Source organism: Rattus norvegicus, chromosome X (assembly GCF_036323735.1).
Source record: "Rattus norvegicus strain BN/NHsdMcwi chromosome X, GRCr8, whole genome shotgun sequence".
Classification (NCBI taxonomy): domain Eukaryota; kingdom Metazoa; phylum Chordata; class Mammalia; order Rodentia; family Muridae; genus Rattus; species Rattus norvegicus.
In genome coordinates, this window is record NC_086039.1 from 111,760,924 (window position 1) to 111,778,421 (window position 17,498).

Here is a 17,498-nt window from a genome sequence, read left to right on the forward strand (position 1 = left end):
TATACTATTGTCATCAACATTCAGAGAGATAAATCTGCATGTGATATTTTGTCACCTGAGAAAATGAATGGTCTTTGTTTATTGGAATGTATTTGCTAGGACATGAAAGTATACTTTATAGAGTAATATCAATAAAGCAGTTGGTTATTTATAAAGGTATTTACTTCTGTACAGAGTAAATCTAAAAGCTGTGATTAATTTTGAAGAGTTCTCTGACTCCCTAAAGTCTATTCAGGAACCTTCATCTGAACAGTTATCTTCTACAGCATATTGAATAGACCTAGAAGGTGACAAGGCTTCCACTTTGCAGATCTCAAGATTGATAGCTTTTCCTTGGAATGTCATTGGGTTGGCAGGCATTCTCTGAATCTCTCCATGGTTCTAAGACTCTGGAGCAGAAACCAGGCCCTAGTCATATCAAAATAAAGTGCAATTGAGGGGACCTCTACTTCAGGAAAATGCCTTAACCATAAACTGTAAAAGGAGGCTTCCCAACAACTGAAAAAGTTTCTATCTGGTTCTCCCCAGACTTGCCCTTAACAGTGTGTACCTAATAACAACTGTGCAGTGTGAAGGAGGCGACTGTTCGGCAGGCAGGCAGCTTTATACTATCATAAACCTCACTGGTTCAGTTCCTTTGATTTATGAACAGCTCCTCATCGTTTTGAAGCTATGCTTGGATGCAATTCCAGCACTAATTGTATAGGACACGTGCCCCAATGATACAACTCCCCTGTTACCTACTGCCTGTGGCAGGAAGAAGCTGTTTATTGCTATAGTTCTTCTCTCCCTTTTAATTCCCTTTCAAACAATTAAAAGCCCAATGAAAATCTGTTACTGGGTACCCAATAACGTATTAGAACCTAGAATGTGTCCCATTTGGGCTATAAAGTGTATTTAGGGGGAGCAGTTCAACTTGGGGGAGTTTAGGATGGTTAGTTGGATCAGGCAAAGAGGGAAAACAGAGTCACAGATTGGAGAAACAGAGGCAAACTGGATTACCTGGGCAACGGGGGCAACACAGATGAGGAATATGCACGGGTGAAAGGCAATGAAGAGTTGGACATCTGACTCGGCTGCAAAGCACATTCCCATTCTGAAAAAGAGAAGGCAAAGAGAGAAAATATGTCTTTCAAAGGTCACTGGGATTATGCCAGTTTGCGAAACAGTCATGCAGGGACTCACCCAGACAGTGAATAATGCATTCCCAAGAATCTGAATGTAATCAGCTTTCTTTTTTAAAATTCCTTTTCCCACTCCTAGCACCTCTGCTGGGTTGATTGGAAGCATATCAGCATACCTTTTATGAGGTTGGGTTCAATATAGACCCAGTTTTCAAGCCTCCCATATTTAGGGCCATATTCATGGGAGGCTTTTTTTGGCCTGGCTCTGTGATAGTTCAACCCTTTTCAGTTCTAGCTACATGGCTTTTCCAAGAGCCTATTCTGATTTCATAACCACCTGCCTGATGCCATAGAAGAGAAAGGGTGGTGAGTAATAGGTCCCTCGAGAGCTGCTTCCCAGCCCTGTGTACAGAGACATCCCTGGCATGTGAGTCCTTGCATTCAGCTCTGCCTTGATTCATTAGGCAGCGTGACTCCTCTCCTCATTTCCCTTTGCAGTGTTGGTTCCCGGGAACAAGCTAGAACTAGAAATTGAGCTGATCAGCTAGTATGTCTGGATGAGCAACTTGGTCCGTGTATGACAGCTTTCAGTCAGTGCTAGAACAAAGAAAGCTTTGGAAAAGCATTTTACATTTACATTTACATATCCCATCCATAATTCATCCGAAGGAAGGGTGACTTGCATCTGTCAGGCCGTTACAGAGTAAAGGGTAGTGAAGTGCACAGAGAAAGAATATGCCTCTCTGTTGGCATCGGGATCATGTTAACATTTTCACTGCCTTGTGGACTTCAAAGCCTTGGCCCCCAAGGGCTAGTTGTCCATCTCCAATGTACTGAGTCAAGAATCTGACAAAATAATGCCATACCAGGCAGTTAATCAGCCCCCAGATTCTCTATATAATACAAGCCCTAGCCATTTAAAGAGGCAGGCTTCCTTTATCCAGACTGGAATCACCTTACTACAATTCTTTCTTCTCATGTGTATTTTAGAATAAAGTTTTATGTTACTGCATTTGAAAATAGTAGAGAGAGTCTTAATGCACCATACTCCTCAGGGCCAGGTAGTAGCATCTGCAGATGAGCTCTCAGAAGCACATCAGAAAAGCATAGTTCCTGATTGAGAAGAAAATTCAACCTTTAATGTTGTATACTGAATTTGCTTCTACATTGTAGAGATTAATAAGAACACTGATAACTGTTATATAGTACATATTAACAGTGATTACTCCTATACTCTTTTAGATAAATTAATGAGTTTAATCCTTAGCACAATATATGAAATAGGTAGTATCATTCTGTCTTGTTTTGAAACAGGTGGACTCAAACTCAGTGATCCTCCTGACTCAGCCTTCTGAGTGCTGAGATCCACAGGCATGCAGCCCCACACCACGCTATCTTGTTTGAAAGAGGAAACTGAAGGGATCTCGGAGAGGTTATAGGTAAATTACCCAACAGGTCATAAACCATAGGTGGCCTGCTTTAGAGTCTGAAAACTAGTCTACCACAAAGGTAACTCCAAAACTCTGAATACCTCCTGCTATTATAATGGCTGAAAGCTGCTTTATACAAGGTAAAAATTTGGAAAGCCCAAAGGTCTGTTCAAATGGCAAAAAGATCAAGCTTCAGTGACTCTGGCTAGGCCCAGAAAAGGAGTTCCCTGCAGTCTTTACCCTGGATCGTAAGAAACGAGTTCATTCTATGCATTCAGAATTCTCGGTTCTTAAAGATTATGATGAGGCTTTCCTTCACAATCGGCCTAATGCTGCTGCTTTCATTAAGAAAACTAAACATGTTTGGAAACGTTATTTTTGCCACAACTGGGGTTGCTTCTACCATCATCTAAAAGGCAGATCAATTTTCCTACTATCTGACCCTTCTACTTTCTCCTATTGTGTCCTATATAATTAGCTTAAAAGCCCACAGAAATTTATTTATAGTACATATTTACAGAGTTTAAGAAAAACAAACCAATCCTTAACAGAGAGATAGTCTTTGCAATCTGGCCCCCATCCTGTACCCCCTTCTTGAATGTGAATCTTAAATTTGCTCTCTAGCTAAGAATCAAATACTACTGTTTCTCCTACATGTACCTCATACACCATGACACCTGGGTGCTTACCAATATTTCTTATGACTGTAATAACCTTGCTTTCTGCCAAATAAACATTGATAAGCTCCCCGAGTGCTAAGGAATGAAGACAGAAATCTTGGGCCATAAGCATTGTACCTCTGAGCAGATGCAGTTCACACAGTAAACCAGTCCATATGGTTCCAGGTAGGGATGCCATTTCTCACCAACTCTATACTTCTTGTCTTGAAACATGCAATATGTCTCTGAGTCTGTTACAGGGGGAGGAGAACACAATGTTAGAAAATATAGGCCAAGTCACAACATTCAAAGACAATCATGGGTTCTATCCATTGTCCTTTATACATCAAGAGATGAGTCATTGCATTTGTAGAGCACCTACTCCTGGCTCAATGTTTTATGTATTTTGTTTCCTGTATCTTTACAAGAACTCATACAGGAAATATGACTATTGATCTTATTTTATGAAAAAAGGAAGTCAAGAAACATAGAACTAGCAACAACTGAGGTGATATCCAAACCCAGGGTGATCTGACAGTGGAATTCTAAATCTTACTTGCAGCTCTGTTACAATAGCAATATAAGAAAACCTATCACCAGCCTTTTGGTTTCTGAAAAGGACATACTTCCTTTCCAAAGGTTAGACAATGAAAACTTTGCTTTCATTTAACGTACAGATTTTCTTGAGAATAAACAATCTTCATTAGCTCCAATCATACACTTCTTTTTGTTGGAATATTTTCACAGGGCTGGAGATTTACCTGAAAAGTTAAGATTGCTTCCTATTCTTCCAGAGAACCTGGATTCAATTCACAGCATCAATGTGGCAGCTCAAAAACATGCATAATGCAAGTTCCAGGCAATCTGCCGTCCTTTTCTGGCCTCTGCAGACAACCGGCACAGATGTGGTGCACAGGCATACATGCAGGCAAAATATCCATACATGTATAGTAAATATATTTAATTTTAAGCAACTGTTAAAAATATAGACATATTTGGTTTTATTTTATGTGTATGAGTGTTTTGGTTATATGTATGTCTGTTTACTATATGCATGTCAATGCCCACGGAAGCCAGAAGAGGGCATTGAATCTCCTGGAACTGGAGCATAGATGTTTGTGTTCAGCCATGTTGGGATTCTGAACTGAGTCTGTGTCATTTGGAAGAGCAACAAGTGTTCTTAACCACTGAGTCAACTCTCTAGCCCCTAAAACTTGTTATAGTTGGAATTTTCATTATACTGTAGGATGTTTGAACATATTTCATGTTATTTGTCATGTTTTAGCTGTATTGGTTATTTAAAAAGTAGGCATTTTTATTCAATCCACACATGACTCCATATCCACTGGTCAAGAAATGAAAGCAAATACCACAAGATCCAGGTATACCACTCTTGGGCATATGTAACCAAAGAATTCCATATCTCACTACAGAAATGCTCACCCATGTACATTGTTTCTCTATTCATAATAGTCATAAATTGAATACACCCTGGATGCCCATCAGCTAATGAATAGAAAATAAAAATGTGGTACATTAACACAATGGAATATTATTCAGCTGTTAAGAAAAATGATCTCAAGAGGCTCTGCCAGAGTATGACATATACGGAGGCAGATGCTCACAGCTAACCATTGAACTGAGAACTGGGTCCCCATTGGAGGAGTTAGAGAAAGAACTGAAGGAGCTGAAGGGGTTTGAAACCCATAAGAAGAACAATATCACCAACCAGACTCCACCAGAGCTCCCAGGGACTAAACCATCAACCAATGAGTACACATGGAGGGCTCCAGTCACATATGTAGCAGAGGATGGCATTGTGTGGCATCAATAGGAGGAAAGGACCTTGGTCCTGTGAAGGCTCAATGCCCCAGTATAGGGGAATGCTAGGGTGGTGAGGTGGGAGTCAGAGCACCTTAATAGAAGCAGGGGAAGGGGGATGGGATAGGGGGTTTCCAGAGGGAAAACCGGGAAAGGGATAACACTTGAAATGTAAATACATAAAATAGCCAATAGCACATTTTCTTTTATATGTGGAAGTTAGCATTTACGCTGTGTGTGTGTGTGTGTGTGCATGCACACGTGCATGTGCGTGCACGTGTGTCTTGTATTTAGACTAACCAAAGTGATTTTGTGATGAGTAAGGGAGCTTGTGGTGGTAGGGGATCTTCTGAAGAAAGAAAAGTAAAATATGGTGATATAAAAGAAATTATGGAGAAACTAGAATAGACTAGAAGGACTATTATGGGGAGGTGGTTGGAGGGCAGTTTGAAAGTGGGACTATGGGGAAAGACAACTAATAATGGGAGACAATGCTCCAACTAGACATCTTATACTAACAAGTAAAGGCTCCAACACCAGGAATAGGCTATAACTTGTTGATTTGTTAGTCAATGGAGAACCATAAACACTCGCAAACATCATAGGCTATTTATTGCCAAGGCTATGGGTTGCTCACCACAATTTGATAGTAAGGCCTTGTTGCTGAAGGCACCACACACCTATGGAATCCAACAGAAAAATCAAGCAGATGCTTAACTATAAGAATCATCACGGGTTGGGGATTTATTTAGCTCAGTGGTAGAGCACTTGCCTGGGAAGCACAAGGCCCTGGGTTCGGTCCCCAGCTCCGAAAAAAAAAAAAAAAAAAGAATCATCACAACTGATTAGTGTTCATGGTACTGGAAGGTATTATGTGTGCTACCAGAGGAAAAACATAATCATCAATATTACTCAGTTATGAATCATATAACCTACAATACTAATCCACCTGTAAGTTATTCTGATCTAAATTAAGTCTCACAAGATGTTAAAAGGATAATATTTTATGAGCAACTGGTATTTTTGTTGAAAATTGAAAGATCACTCCTCATTCACAGTTCAATCAATGTAATTCACTACGTTTACAAATGGGGGTGTATATATATCATTTTTGCAATAGATATATAACCTGAGTCTGACAAAATGCTACATTCAGCTCTTAGCAAACTGGGAAGAAAACTTCGTCAACCTTATACAAAGCATCTAAGAACAAAAACAACAACAAAAATGCGGCTGACATTACACTCTCTTCATGGCAAAGGACTGAACTTTTTCCACTATTATTGAGAATTATATGGTGATGTCTGATTTTTCTAATGTTAGCCTGGGGAAGCAAGTCCAAAAAGTTTTGTGTATCACAAAGCAAAAAGTAAAACATTTACAAAGTATCATTGTTTTCTCAAAAGAAAACTCACCAATCTATTAAAATGTTATTCCGAATGGTAAGAGAATTTAGCAAGACTGTTGGGTTCAAGACCAACCATATTTATATATTCTGTAATAAACAAGGAGAAATTGAAGTACGACTGGGTATGGCAGATCATTCCTTAAAGATTTTCCTTCCAGTCTGCACTACAAATTGACACCCTATCTCAAAACAATATGAAAGCAGATGAACTACAATTAGTACATATAGTATTTTCAATAGTTCCTTCCAAATATGTGCCTTTGGATGTACACATCTAGCAAAACATATGCAAAGTTTGCACCAAGAAAGCTATAATGTATTGCTGTAAGGGAGTTTACACATTTATAGTATGTGTAGGTTGAAAGATAAAGAAAATTTAAAATAATAGTTCTCTCCAAAGTGGATAAGAGATTCCCTGCAGAGGCAGGTGGATCCCTAGCAGTTCAAGTCCAATCTGGTCTACATAGTAAATTTTAGGCTAGCCTGAGCTATATAGTAAAACCTTGTCTCAGAGAAAAAGATATAAGTATTAGTATAATATTTTATTTTTAAAAGATGTAAGTCTAATAATGCATTTTCATTGAAAGTAGAAGAAAGTGGAAGAATCAAAATAGTTTTGAAAAAGAAAGATGTTATAGATATTATAGGATCAGCTCAAAGTTAGATAAACAAACTAAAAGAATACTTACACAGATTAAACAAAAGTCAATTCTATGAAGAAACAATAGTGTTTGAAACAAATGCAACAAATACTTATTTGATTTAAGTACTCATGTGCAATATTTAGACTTTTGCCGTTTCTAATAACATACAAAGATGAAGTAAGAAAGCAGGCAGGTGGATCATGCCTTTAATCCCAGTAACTGAGAGGCTAAGGCAGTGGGGGTGTGGGTGGGGCATGCTGCAGCTTTAAGGCCAATGTAGGCCACATAGGAAGACCCTGTCTCAAGATGGGTAGGTACAAATGAAGAGGAATAATTAGAGGAGGAGAAGATATGATCTCAAGAATAGGCCATAGCAAAGATGTCAAAAACACACTGGAGAAAAGCTATCTTCAACACATGGTGCCGGGAAATCTGGTGGTCAACATTCAGGACAACAAAATTGGACCTGTATCTATCAACCTGCACAAAATGAGTGACCTTAATCAAAGACCTTAATGTGGAACCTGAATGCTGGAACTGATGGGAAAGCATAGGCAGTTCCCTACACGATGTAGGTGTAAGAAAGACAGAAAGTGTGTGGATCAGGATGGGAGAGGAGGTAAGGGGGAACGGAAAGGAGCACAGGGAGAGGGAACTATAATCTGGATGATGATGATAAAAACATCTATTTTCATTGGCTGGAGAGATGGCTCAGCGGTTAAGAGCACTGGCTACTCTTCCAGAGGTCCTGAGTTCAAATCTCAGCAACCACATGGTGGCTCACAACCATCTGTAATGGGATCTGATGCCCTCTTCTGACATGCAGGTGTACATGCAGATAGAGCAGTCATATAAAAGAAATAAATAAAAATAGATTTAAAAGAATCTATTTTCAATAAAAGGAAAAAAGAAGAAATTATAGTAAAGAACAATAAAAAGGCAAACATGAAGTGTTTGAGGTGACGGAGCCAGTTTATACCTTGATTATGGTGTTTTCTATGGGACAAAATGCATGTATAAAAATTGTTCTACGTGATTGTTGGGGGGAGGGTGGTAATGGGGGGAGGGTGGGGAGGGGAACACCCATATAGCAGGGGAGGGGGAACGGTTAGGGGGATTTTGGTCTGGAAACAGGGAAGGGGAATAGCAATCGAAATGTAAATAAGAAATACTCAAGTTAATAAAGATAAAAAATTGTTCTAAAAGAGGGGGCATTTCATCATATGAAAATTGTGCATTTGTAAAAAAAACTAATAAAAACAACAGAAAGGAAAAAATCACATAAAATCTTTCAACCAAAAATTAAACACTTTCCACATTCGGGTAATGTCACTCCAAACTTTTGTTTTTAAAATGTGTTTTTATCTGTTAGAGCAGTTTTAGTGTTAAAAATAATTTGCAGAAGGTACAAATACTTTTCACCTACATTTTCATTTGCCCATATTATTAATATCTTATATCAATGTGATTCATTTTCTTTGATGAATCAATGTCGAGTTGCTAATATTAACCAAAGTATATGTACATGATCTGCATTAGGGTCCACTCTTTGTAACTCGTAGTTCCATGTGTTTTTACAACCGGATGCTATATATACACCATTGCAATAACAAATAGATATGCTTTGCTGTCCTGAAAGTCTCCTCTGCTCTGTTTTCCATTGGACACTTTCCTCGCTCTATACTTTTACCTTTTCTAGAATGCCACAGTGTTGGTAACATCAGATATGTGGCCTTTTAAAGTTAGCCTCATTCATTTGGCTATATGCATTTAAGGTTTCTGTATCTCATGGTATCATTAGTCGTTCACTTATTTTATTATCATATATCTCAAATATCAAAAATACATTATATAGCTACACTTAAACTTGTTCAACTATTCCCTTGCTAAGAGAAAAGTTGGCTACTTTATTTTTTAGAAATTGTAAATAAAGATTCCACAGAACTTGTATACAGGTCTTGGTATGGGCATAAGTTTCCACCTCATTTAAGTATTAGTAACAAAACAGTTTCTGGGGCAGATGGTAAGGTTATGTTTAGCTTTGAAAGGAATTGGTAAATTTTCTCCTAAATTTCCTTTACCATTTTTGCATGCCCACCGTGTGGTGGTTAGGGTTTCTGTCAACTTGACATAAGCTCATCGACTGAGAAGAGGGAAACTCAGTTGAGAAACTCTCCCTATCAAATTGGTCTATAGGCAGAGCTGTGGGCCTTTTCTTGACTGGTGATTGATGGGGAAGTGCTCAGCACACTGTGGCCAGGTGATCCTTGAGGTATAAGGCAGGAAGCAGAACAGGTTGGGGGAAGCAAGCCAACAAGCAGCACTCCTTCATGGCCTCTATGAGTTCCTGCCTCCAGGTCCTTGCCCTGGTTGAGCTAGTAAGGAATTGTTTGTTCAGCAAGGAATTGTTACCTGGAAGCACGAAATAAAATAAATCCTTTCTTCCCCAGGTTGCATTTGACCGTGGTCTTTTTTTTTTTCATGGTTCCATGTGGAAAGGTTTAATGAGAGAAGAAGAGTAGAAGGGGGGAGAAGTAAAGGCTGGCCATGAGCACGTGGAGGGAGTGGGAGGGGAATGGGGGAGAGAAGGGACAAAGGGGAAGAGGGGAAGAGAGCAGAGAAGAGAAGAGCAAAGAGAGTTGACCATGGTCCTAATCACCACAACAGAAACCTGACTAAGACAGAAATTCGTATGAGGATTCTGGGCTGTTGCTGTGACAGAACTATGTTGGTTTGCGTAGAATTATGAAAGATTTTGGAGTTTGGGGCTGGAAAAGCCCTCGAGTGTTCAAAGCTTAATGGAGCTTGGATGATAAGGATGTGGAATGAACTGCAGAAGATGGAGGTCTGGCTTGTGAAGTTTCAGGAGGAAGCAGAGACTATCAAGACTATGTTTTCTGTACCATTTTGAATTAGGAATCTGCAGTTCTGGTCAGCTGGAGCCAGCTGTGATGTGGAGACTTTCCACTGAAGGACAGCCTTTGCTTAAACAGAACAATTGATACTGGCTAGCTGGGTCTCAGAAATCAGTTGTGATTAAGAAAAAACCCGCATCATTGAGGTGATATCTTCTGACAGGATTTTTTTCTAGGTCAACACAGAGAAACTTTTGTACAGGGAGGCCAAGTCTGCATCTCATGCTGGCAGCGAGTGTTGGTAATGTCACTTAGGAAATGCTGGTTTTGAACTCATAAATGGGGTCATGGGAAGCAGCTGAGGTCTGACACCATATGGTAGGGACAGAGGCCCAGTAGAGAGGTTTGGAGAGACTATTGAAGAAGGTGCCTCAGTCGCAGTGAGGATTCTAGCAAGGTGTCAGTACAACGGGACAACTGCCAAAGGCAGTAACAACCGGGACCTAGAGCCAGTCTGATCCTATGAGGCGAATTATGTGAGCCACATATGGCCGAACCGGAGGAGAAGAGCTTCTCAGGCCCTTTTGGAGCCCACTGGATGGTTAGTGGGACTTACAAGTCAAGTGAACTTTTTAGATGGTTGAGTTTGGTTTTGCTTTGCTTTGATTGTGATTGTGTCCTATTAATCTATCTTCTAATAAAAAAAGGATGTAACTCATCTGAGATTTTACAAGATTGCTGCCCTGCTTTTCCTTCCTGACTTCCTTTCTTGAAGGACTATAATCTGTAACATGACGTAAACTCTGCTCCAAGTTGCTTTTGGTCATGGCGTCTAATCACAGCAACAGAAACAAAGCTAATATGCCCCACGTAGCAGTGAGAAAGTTTCTGTTGTTCCATATCCCCCCCCAAGAAAAACACTTGTTATTCTCAAAGTTTGGAGATTCTAATAAGTGTACAGCAGTATCTTTATAAACATAAACATATTAAATATAACATGTTACTTCAAAGAGATTCTAAGTATGTATCCCTGTGTAGCTTGTAATTCTATGTAGACTATGCTAGCCTTGAACTCAAACAGATCTGCATGCCTCTGCCTCCCAAGTGCTTGTATTGAGGGCCTGAGACACTGTTCTCGGTCACGATCACTTATTTTGTGTGTTTTCTTTTTAATTTAAGATTTATTTGATGGATGTGAGTACACTGTAGCTGTCTTCAGACACACCAGAAGAGGGCATCGGATCCCATTACAGATGGCTGTCAGGCACCATGTGGTTGCTGGGAATTGAACTCTGGACCTCTGGAAGAGCAGCCAGTGCTTTTATTCACTGAGCCATCTCTCCAGCACCCACATTGCTGCTTCTTTCTGTCACGGAATGTGAGCCTTTCTTCATTTGCCACCAGCATATCTTTCTTAGTGAACTGTCTTTTGGGTGTTTTGTCCATGGCTTGTTCCTGTTCTTGTTGACTTTTAGAATTTGCTACATATATGCCTAGAAATGCGCTGTAAAGGCACAGCAGCCTTGAAAATGTGTAGGGTCAGAACTCTGCTACTATTGTCTTCTCCTCCTTTAATCCTGTTAAATTATTCAGGGTATTTTCCCTTTCATGTAAGCTTTCAAGTGAGGTTATGTGTCAACTATGTGTTTTTCTATTCATGAGCACAAAATATATTTCTGTTTAGCTCACTCATTTAATTAGTGTTTTTTGTTTCCCTCATAAAGATCCTGCATGTAATTTGTTATGTTGTTATTTATGCATTGCCTTCATTTGGCATCTTTTGATAATATCATGTGTTTATTTTCTTCAGCTTGTTGATATACTAGACTACCTTAATGGACTTTTTTAATGTTGGAACATATTTACATACGTGCAATAAATCCCACCTGACTATGGAAAATCATTCTTTTCATACACCATTAAATTCAATTTATTAACGAAATATTATTTTTATTAAAGTGTGTGTGTGTGTATGCACGTACGCGCGCAGGCGTGCAGATACCTGGAGAGGTCAAAAGAGATTGCCACGTCCCATGGACCTGGAATTACAAATAGTTCTATGGCACACCATGGATGTGCTGGGAACCAAACTCCGGTACTCTGCAAAAGTAGCAAAAGTTTTTTTTTGTTTTTTTTTTTTTTGTTTTGTTTTGTTTTACCACTGATTCATTTTTCCAGTTCCTCAATTAATAAAAATTTTAAGGTTTCTCACACATATACTCATGGGAGATACCAGTTTACTATTTTCTATTTGCAATGTCTTTGACGACTTTGGGTGTGGCATAAGTAGGGTAATCAAGGAGTGAGTTAGGGGGTACTCCTTCTGTGTTTTCTTATGGAACAATGGCATACAGACACCATGTAACGTCAACCTTAAGTGTGTGGTACAGTTAACCAGTGTGCTCGCCTAAGAATGGTGGTTTCAATTTTAGAGTATAGTATTTGTTGACCTTATGTCTTTTAGAGAAGTAAAAGGATTTATTTTTAACATTAACAGTCTAGTTTATCAGTTATTTCATGAATTGTACTTTTGATGTTTTATTCAAAATGTCATTGCCAAAGCTACATTGTTACCTAGACTTTGCTCACTGATGCACTCCAAGGGTGTTGTGAAGTATGTTAGATCCATGGCTCAACTAATTAACTTATTTACTCAGGATGTATGAGGTCAGTTGTACAAGCACTATCTATTGAAAAGACTATCTGCCATTTCATTTACAACTTTCCTTCTTTGTTGAAAGTTTCCTGACAGTGTTTGCACATGTCTATTTCTGGGCTTCCTGTTGTGTTCTATTGATCTATTTATTTTTCCTTTGACTAGCGTCACAGTCTTCATTGTTCCAGCTTATACAATAGGTCTTGAATCACGTAATATCCGTTCCATGACATCATTGTTTCTCGGTACTTATTTTTTGCTATTTTATATCTTTTACTTTTTCATGCAAACTTGACTCACAAAAAATTTATTCTGATTTTGAATGCTATTGACCTACAGATTAAATTGTGAAAAGTCAATACTAACAATCTTTAATGTTTCAACCAAGTATCATGGACTACTTCTCCAATTAGTTATTTTGATTTTTTATTTATATCGTCTAAGTCTTACAAGTTTAATACAATTTGTATTAAATGCACTGTTGATTTTATATATATATATTATTTTTAAGTGTGTTGATATGTAGTAATACACATATTTAGTTCAAATTCCTATTGTTCTTTGCCAGCATATAGGAAAATAATTGATTTTTATATCTTAATCTTCGAAGTTTGAAATTTTCTAAATGGAAATTCTTGTGATTATTCCCCTCCATCTATATTCTTTTCAGTCCATCTCCAATCTTACTGAATCTAAGAGGCATCATTAACTCTCAGTTCGGTCAAGTATACTCTAAGACAACGGAATTGAGAACTTTAAAGCCTTTGCATACCTGGAAGGAAGCTAGAAACTCATTATTTAATCCAGATATCATATAGATAGAAATTCTTTTACAAAATTGACACCCGATGATGAGAATATTGCTATGACATTAAATTTTCTCCCATACTCTGTGCCTAGGAACAATAATCTTTATCAAGATATAGTTTAACCTTAACATTAACCAGTTCCCTACTGGACCAATTACAAAGCTGCCATTTCTATTTTTAAAAGTTTTATGACAAACCTTCCTACACTGGTTGTTTTCTGAATATAATTTCTAAGAAGCAGAGTTCTTGGGTCAAAAGTCTTGCCTATTTTTAAATTCTTGACATATATTGCCATACTTTCTCCCAGAAAAGCTATACTAACCTTTGTCCCTATCAACAGTTTGTGATAGCCTAACAGCTTCAAACAGCCAAAACTCTATAGGGAATAATGAAGCCAATATTTTGTTTAAATTTTCAGTAATCATTTCTTGTTTCCAATTGTATGATATTGCCATTTCCCTCACAATGAACATTAAAGTATATTTCCTGAGTAAGAATGTGTATTGAGGACCATGCTTTCCCTGAAAGGACACAGGAAACCAAACAAAATAGTTTTTAGGCATAATATATGTGGTTTTCAGGTGAGTCTAGAAATATAACTTCCTTATACATATACAACTTAGAAATATTTCAGTAATCTCATATTCTTTAACTATTGAAGAAAGATCATGAATTCCACAATACCTATATCTAAATGAAACACCTTTCCCTCCCTTTTTGTGGGTGACAAGAAAATGACTATTTTGACAATAAATTTATATTCTCACTGACAATCAAATGATTTGCATTCTACATATAAAACTTACTTCAGTCTTTCAGAAATAACTGACATACTTGAAAACAAACTCATGAACATGACACCGTCAAGTAGCATTATTAGTTTTGCATAGCAATATGTATCTGGGGCTACATTATTTGAATATAAAAGCACTTGGAAGCTATTTTTAAGTGTAAATCCATTGTTTACATAAAAACTGACCCTGTATACATGTATTTTATTCTTCTCTCAGGTGGATTAGTGTACTGTATGGTTGATATCAGATCTACCTGTTTAAAATAACGAGTTAGGGGCTGGAGAGATGGCTCAGCCTTTAAAGGCTAGGCTCACAACCAAAAATATAAAATAACGAGTTAGAGGAATTTTTGCTACCAGCTGTGATCTGCATGTTTGGGTGATTTATCTCTGTCTTACTTGATCAAAGAATGGGACAATGGAAAATTAAGACCTTTGAAAGATTAAACAGTCACTAAAATAAAATAAGCTATACAAATGTGAGTTCTCAATGCATTTAGACATTAAAAATTCTTATATTCAAAATGGGCCAGTGAGATGGCTCAGTGAGGAAAGGCACCCCCTGCCAAGCCTGAGGACCAGAGATCAATTCCATGACGTACATGATGGAGGCTCCTGTGAGTGGGAGTCTGACTTTCATTTATGCCAAGCCACAACACAAGTAAAAGAAATAAATGTAAAGAGGCAACATTTAAAAATATGTAGATGGCCAATGCTTCAATTTGAACTTCTTTTCTTTTTCTCCATCTTTATTAAATTGGGTATTTCTTATTTACATTTCAATTGTTATTCCCTTTCCATGTTTCCAGGCAAACATACCCCTAACCTCTCCCCTCCCCTTCTATATGGGTGTTCCCCTCCCCATCAATTTGAACTTCTGCATCTGTATTGGCAACAAAACAAAGTTTAGAACAGCTCTCTCGAGCTAAAGTAATCTTGTTAGGAAAAAAGAATGTACCCAAAATTAAAGTTCCCTTTCCTTTACTTCAACCCCATATGCTCACATCTCATGGAAGCCATGTTACTATCACACTGTCTTCCAAACTGAATTATTTAGGACTGCAAAAACCTTACTCAAAACACCACTGCTGATAAAAAAAACAATCCTAATGCAAATATAGTGGTATTACATCACCTATATTGGTTTTAGATCAGTGATATATTTAGTTTATTATGCCAATGAGATTCTTACTGATGCAAAAGACTGGGACCAGGGGCAGGCAAGGAACTAAACAGTAACATTGGTGCTATTAAATAAAGTCCCAGCAATCATTGACATTGATATTTTTCAAGCATATAGTAAAATTAAACATAAGAGTCACTGGCCTTGTCTGGCATTAATAGGAGGGGAAGCTCTGAGTCCTGTGAAGGCTGGATGTCCCAGAGTAGGGGAATGATAGGGCGGTGGGATGGGAGTGGGTGGGTGGGACAGGGAGCACCCTCATGGAGGCAGGGGGAGGGGATGGAACATTGGGTTTTCAGAGGGGAAACCAGAAGGGGATAACATTTGAAATGTAAATAAAAAACAACCAATTTTAAAGAAGAAATCGTTTAACATCACTCAATATCTAGGGTTTTTCACAATTATAAACAACACCTCTTTATGTGCACACTGAGCAATTATCAATTTTCACAAACTAAGGTAAATTAATTTCAACATATGCTTGTAAGCTTGGATTTTAAAAAGTTCCAGGAAAGAATTTAATGAGCTACAATGTAGCTCACACCTAAAATCCCAGTATATCTTCTTGGACATGAAGCACCAATGAGTTGATTTTGTTGAAATGAAGATGTTACACTAATCTCTGGGAGATATGAAGAAGAAAAAGTATAGCAGCTAACTACTGGTATCTGAGAGTCCCAAAGGAAGTCAACTACCATAGGAAATGGACCTTCAACCTGCATCATTATAGCTACTTTTCAATTAGCTCAGCTGGCCTTAATTAGAAGTAGAAATTCCTGCTACGTTACTAACCCCTGTTAAGAGGAATAATACAGAATGTAAACAGCCACGGAGACATAACTCTGTGTCATCAATGCTCTCCACTTCTCCCAAGATTAGGTCAAAGGGTCAATAGCTCTATCACTAGTCCAAAACCAAGAAGACATTCCCATGAACTATTTTTGAGAGCAGCTCTTACTGTAGACACATCCCTATGTCAGCATTGCAATAATATTTATTCTGCTATAACACATACGGTCAGTGAAAGGGAGAAATGAATCTTTGCTTTGAGTTATGTGGAGTGGACATACCAAGTAAACAAATTCCTTTTTAATTATTAATTTCTTTAAAAAGCTCCTAGAACAGTGAGGGGGGAAAGGAAAACAAAAGTATTTTCCTCTGTTCATTTATCAAAGTTGAAGCACAATATAGGAAGGGCAACATTCAGTAGTTACATAACTTGTGTCTTAGTTCCTTGGCATGAGATTTTAGAGTCGAAGTTTCTGTCCTATTCCCTCAGGGCTTTAAGACCTCATTTTCAGTTGTGAAAAACAGTAAGAAAGGAAATCTAGAAAGAAGTCAAATTCTTCATTCCATGGTTATGGCTTATTTCCTCATCCAGGAATTAAATATCTCAATCACATTTGCTGGATCATTTGCCCCAAACTAAGTCACACACACACACACACACACACACACACACACACACACACACACACGTATGTGCCCACCCTACACACACAAAATATTATACCCACGAAAAATATTGTATACATGTCATTATCCTTTTTTATTTGGTTTGTGTCTAATTTGATCCTCTACTAGTAGGTAATCAAATGCACTAGGAAGACAGGGGCAATAGTTGAAAGATGGTTGACACAGAAGGTTGACACTATTGGTTAAGATGAGGACAGGAGATATGCCATGAAATTTCAATTCATCATGTCTTTCTATCTCTTATTAGCATGGATAACTGAAAGTGGATGGTATTCTCATTAGTCTTTCTATGAGGCCACAGGGATATCCATTTACAAAAAGGCTACTTAGCTGGTGAAACTTGACCCGAAATTTTTTTTTCTGGCTAAAAATCTGTTCCATGTCATATGGCATAGGACTATGACCAAAAATCCACATTCTTATTTTTTTATAAAAAGTCCTTCTTATCAGCACCTCAACATCACAAGTTTTGCCTAAAGGAGACCTGTTTGACTGGGGGTGTTTCCTGATTGATCAAGAGTACAAGTTTCACAACAGAATCAAATGTATCTCTCATGCAAACAAAGAGTCCCTAACTTTCACTTTGGACAGCATGAGAATATATGTTCAGTATTGGTGCATTTTAGAATTGACATAACAA

The 17,498-nt window shown here is 38.1% G+C and overlaps 1 protein-coding gene across 2 annotated transcripts in view; it reads right to left on the reverse strand.

Moving 5' to 3' along the window:
• Chrdl1 (chordin-like 1) overlaps positions 1 to 17,498 on the reverse strand; it is a 103,821-nt gene that overhangs the window by 75,060 nt on the left and 11,263 nt on the right. For both annotated transcript variants that reach the window (XM_006257373.5, NM_199502.2), the window contains exons 3-4: positions 3,352 to 3,464; positions 1,003 to 1,096 (exon numbers count right to left, since the gene is read on the reverse strand). In XM_006257373.5, the coding sequence (XP_006257435.1) occupies positions 1,003 to 1,096; positions 3,352 to 3,464 (207 nt within the window). The remainder of the gene's footprint in view (positions 1 to 1,002; positions 1,097 to 3,351; positions 3,465 to 17,498) is intronic.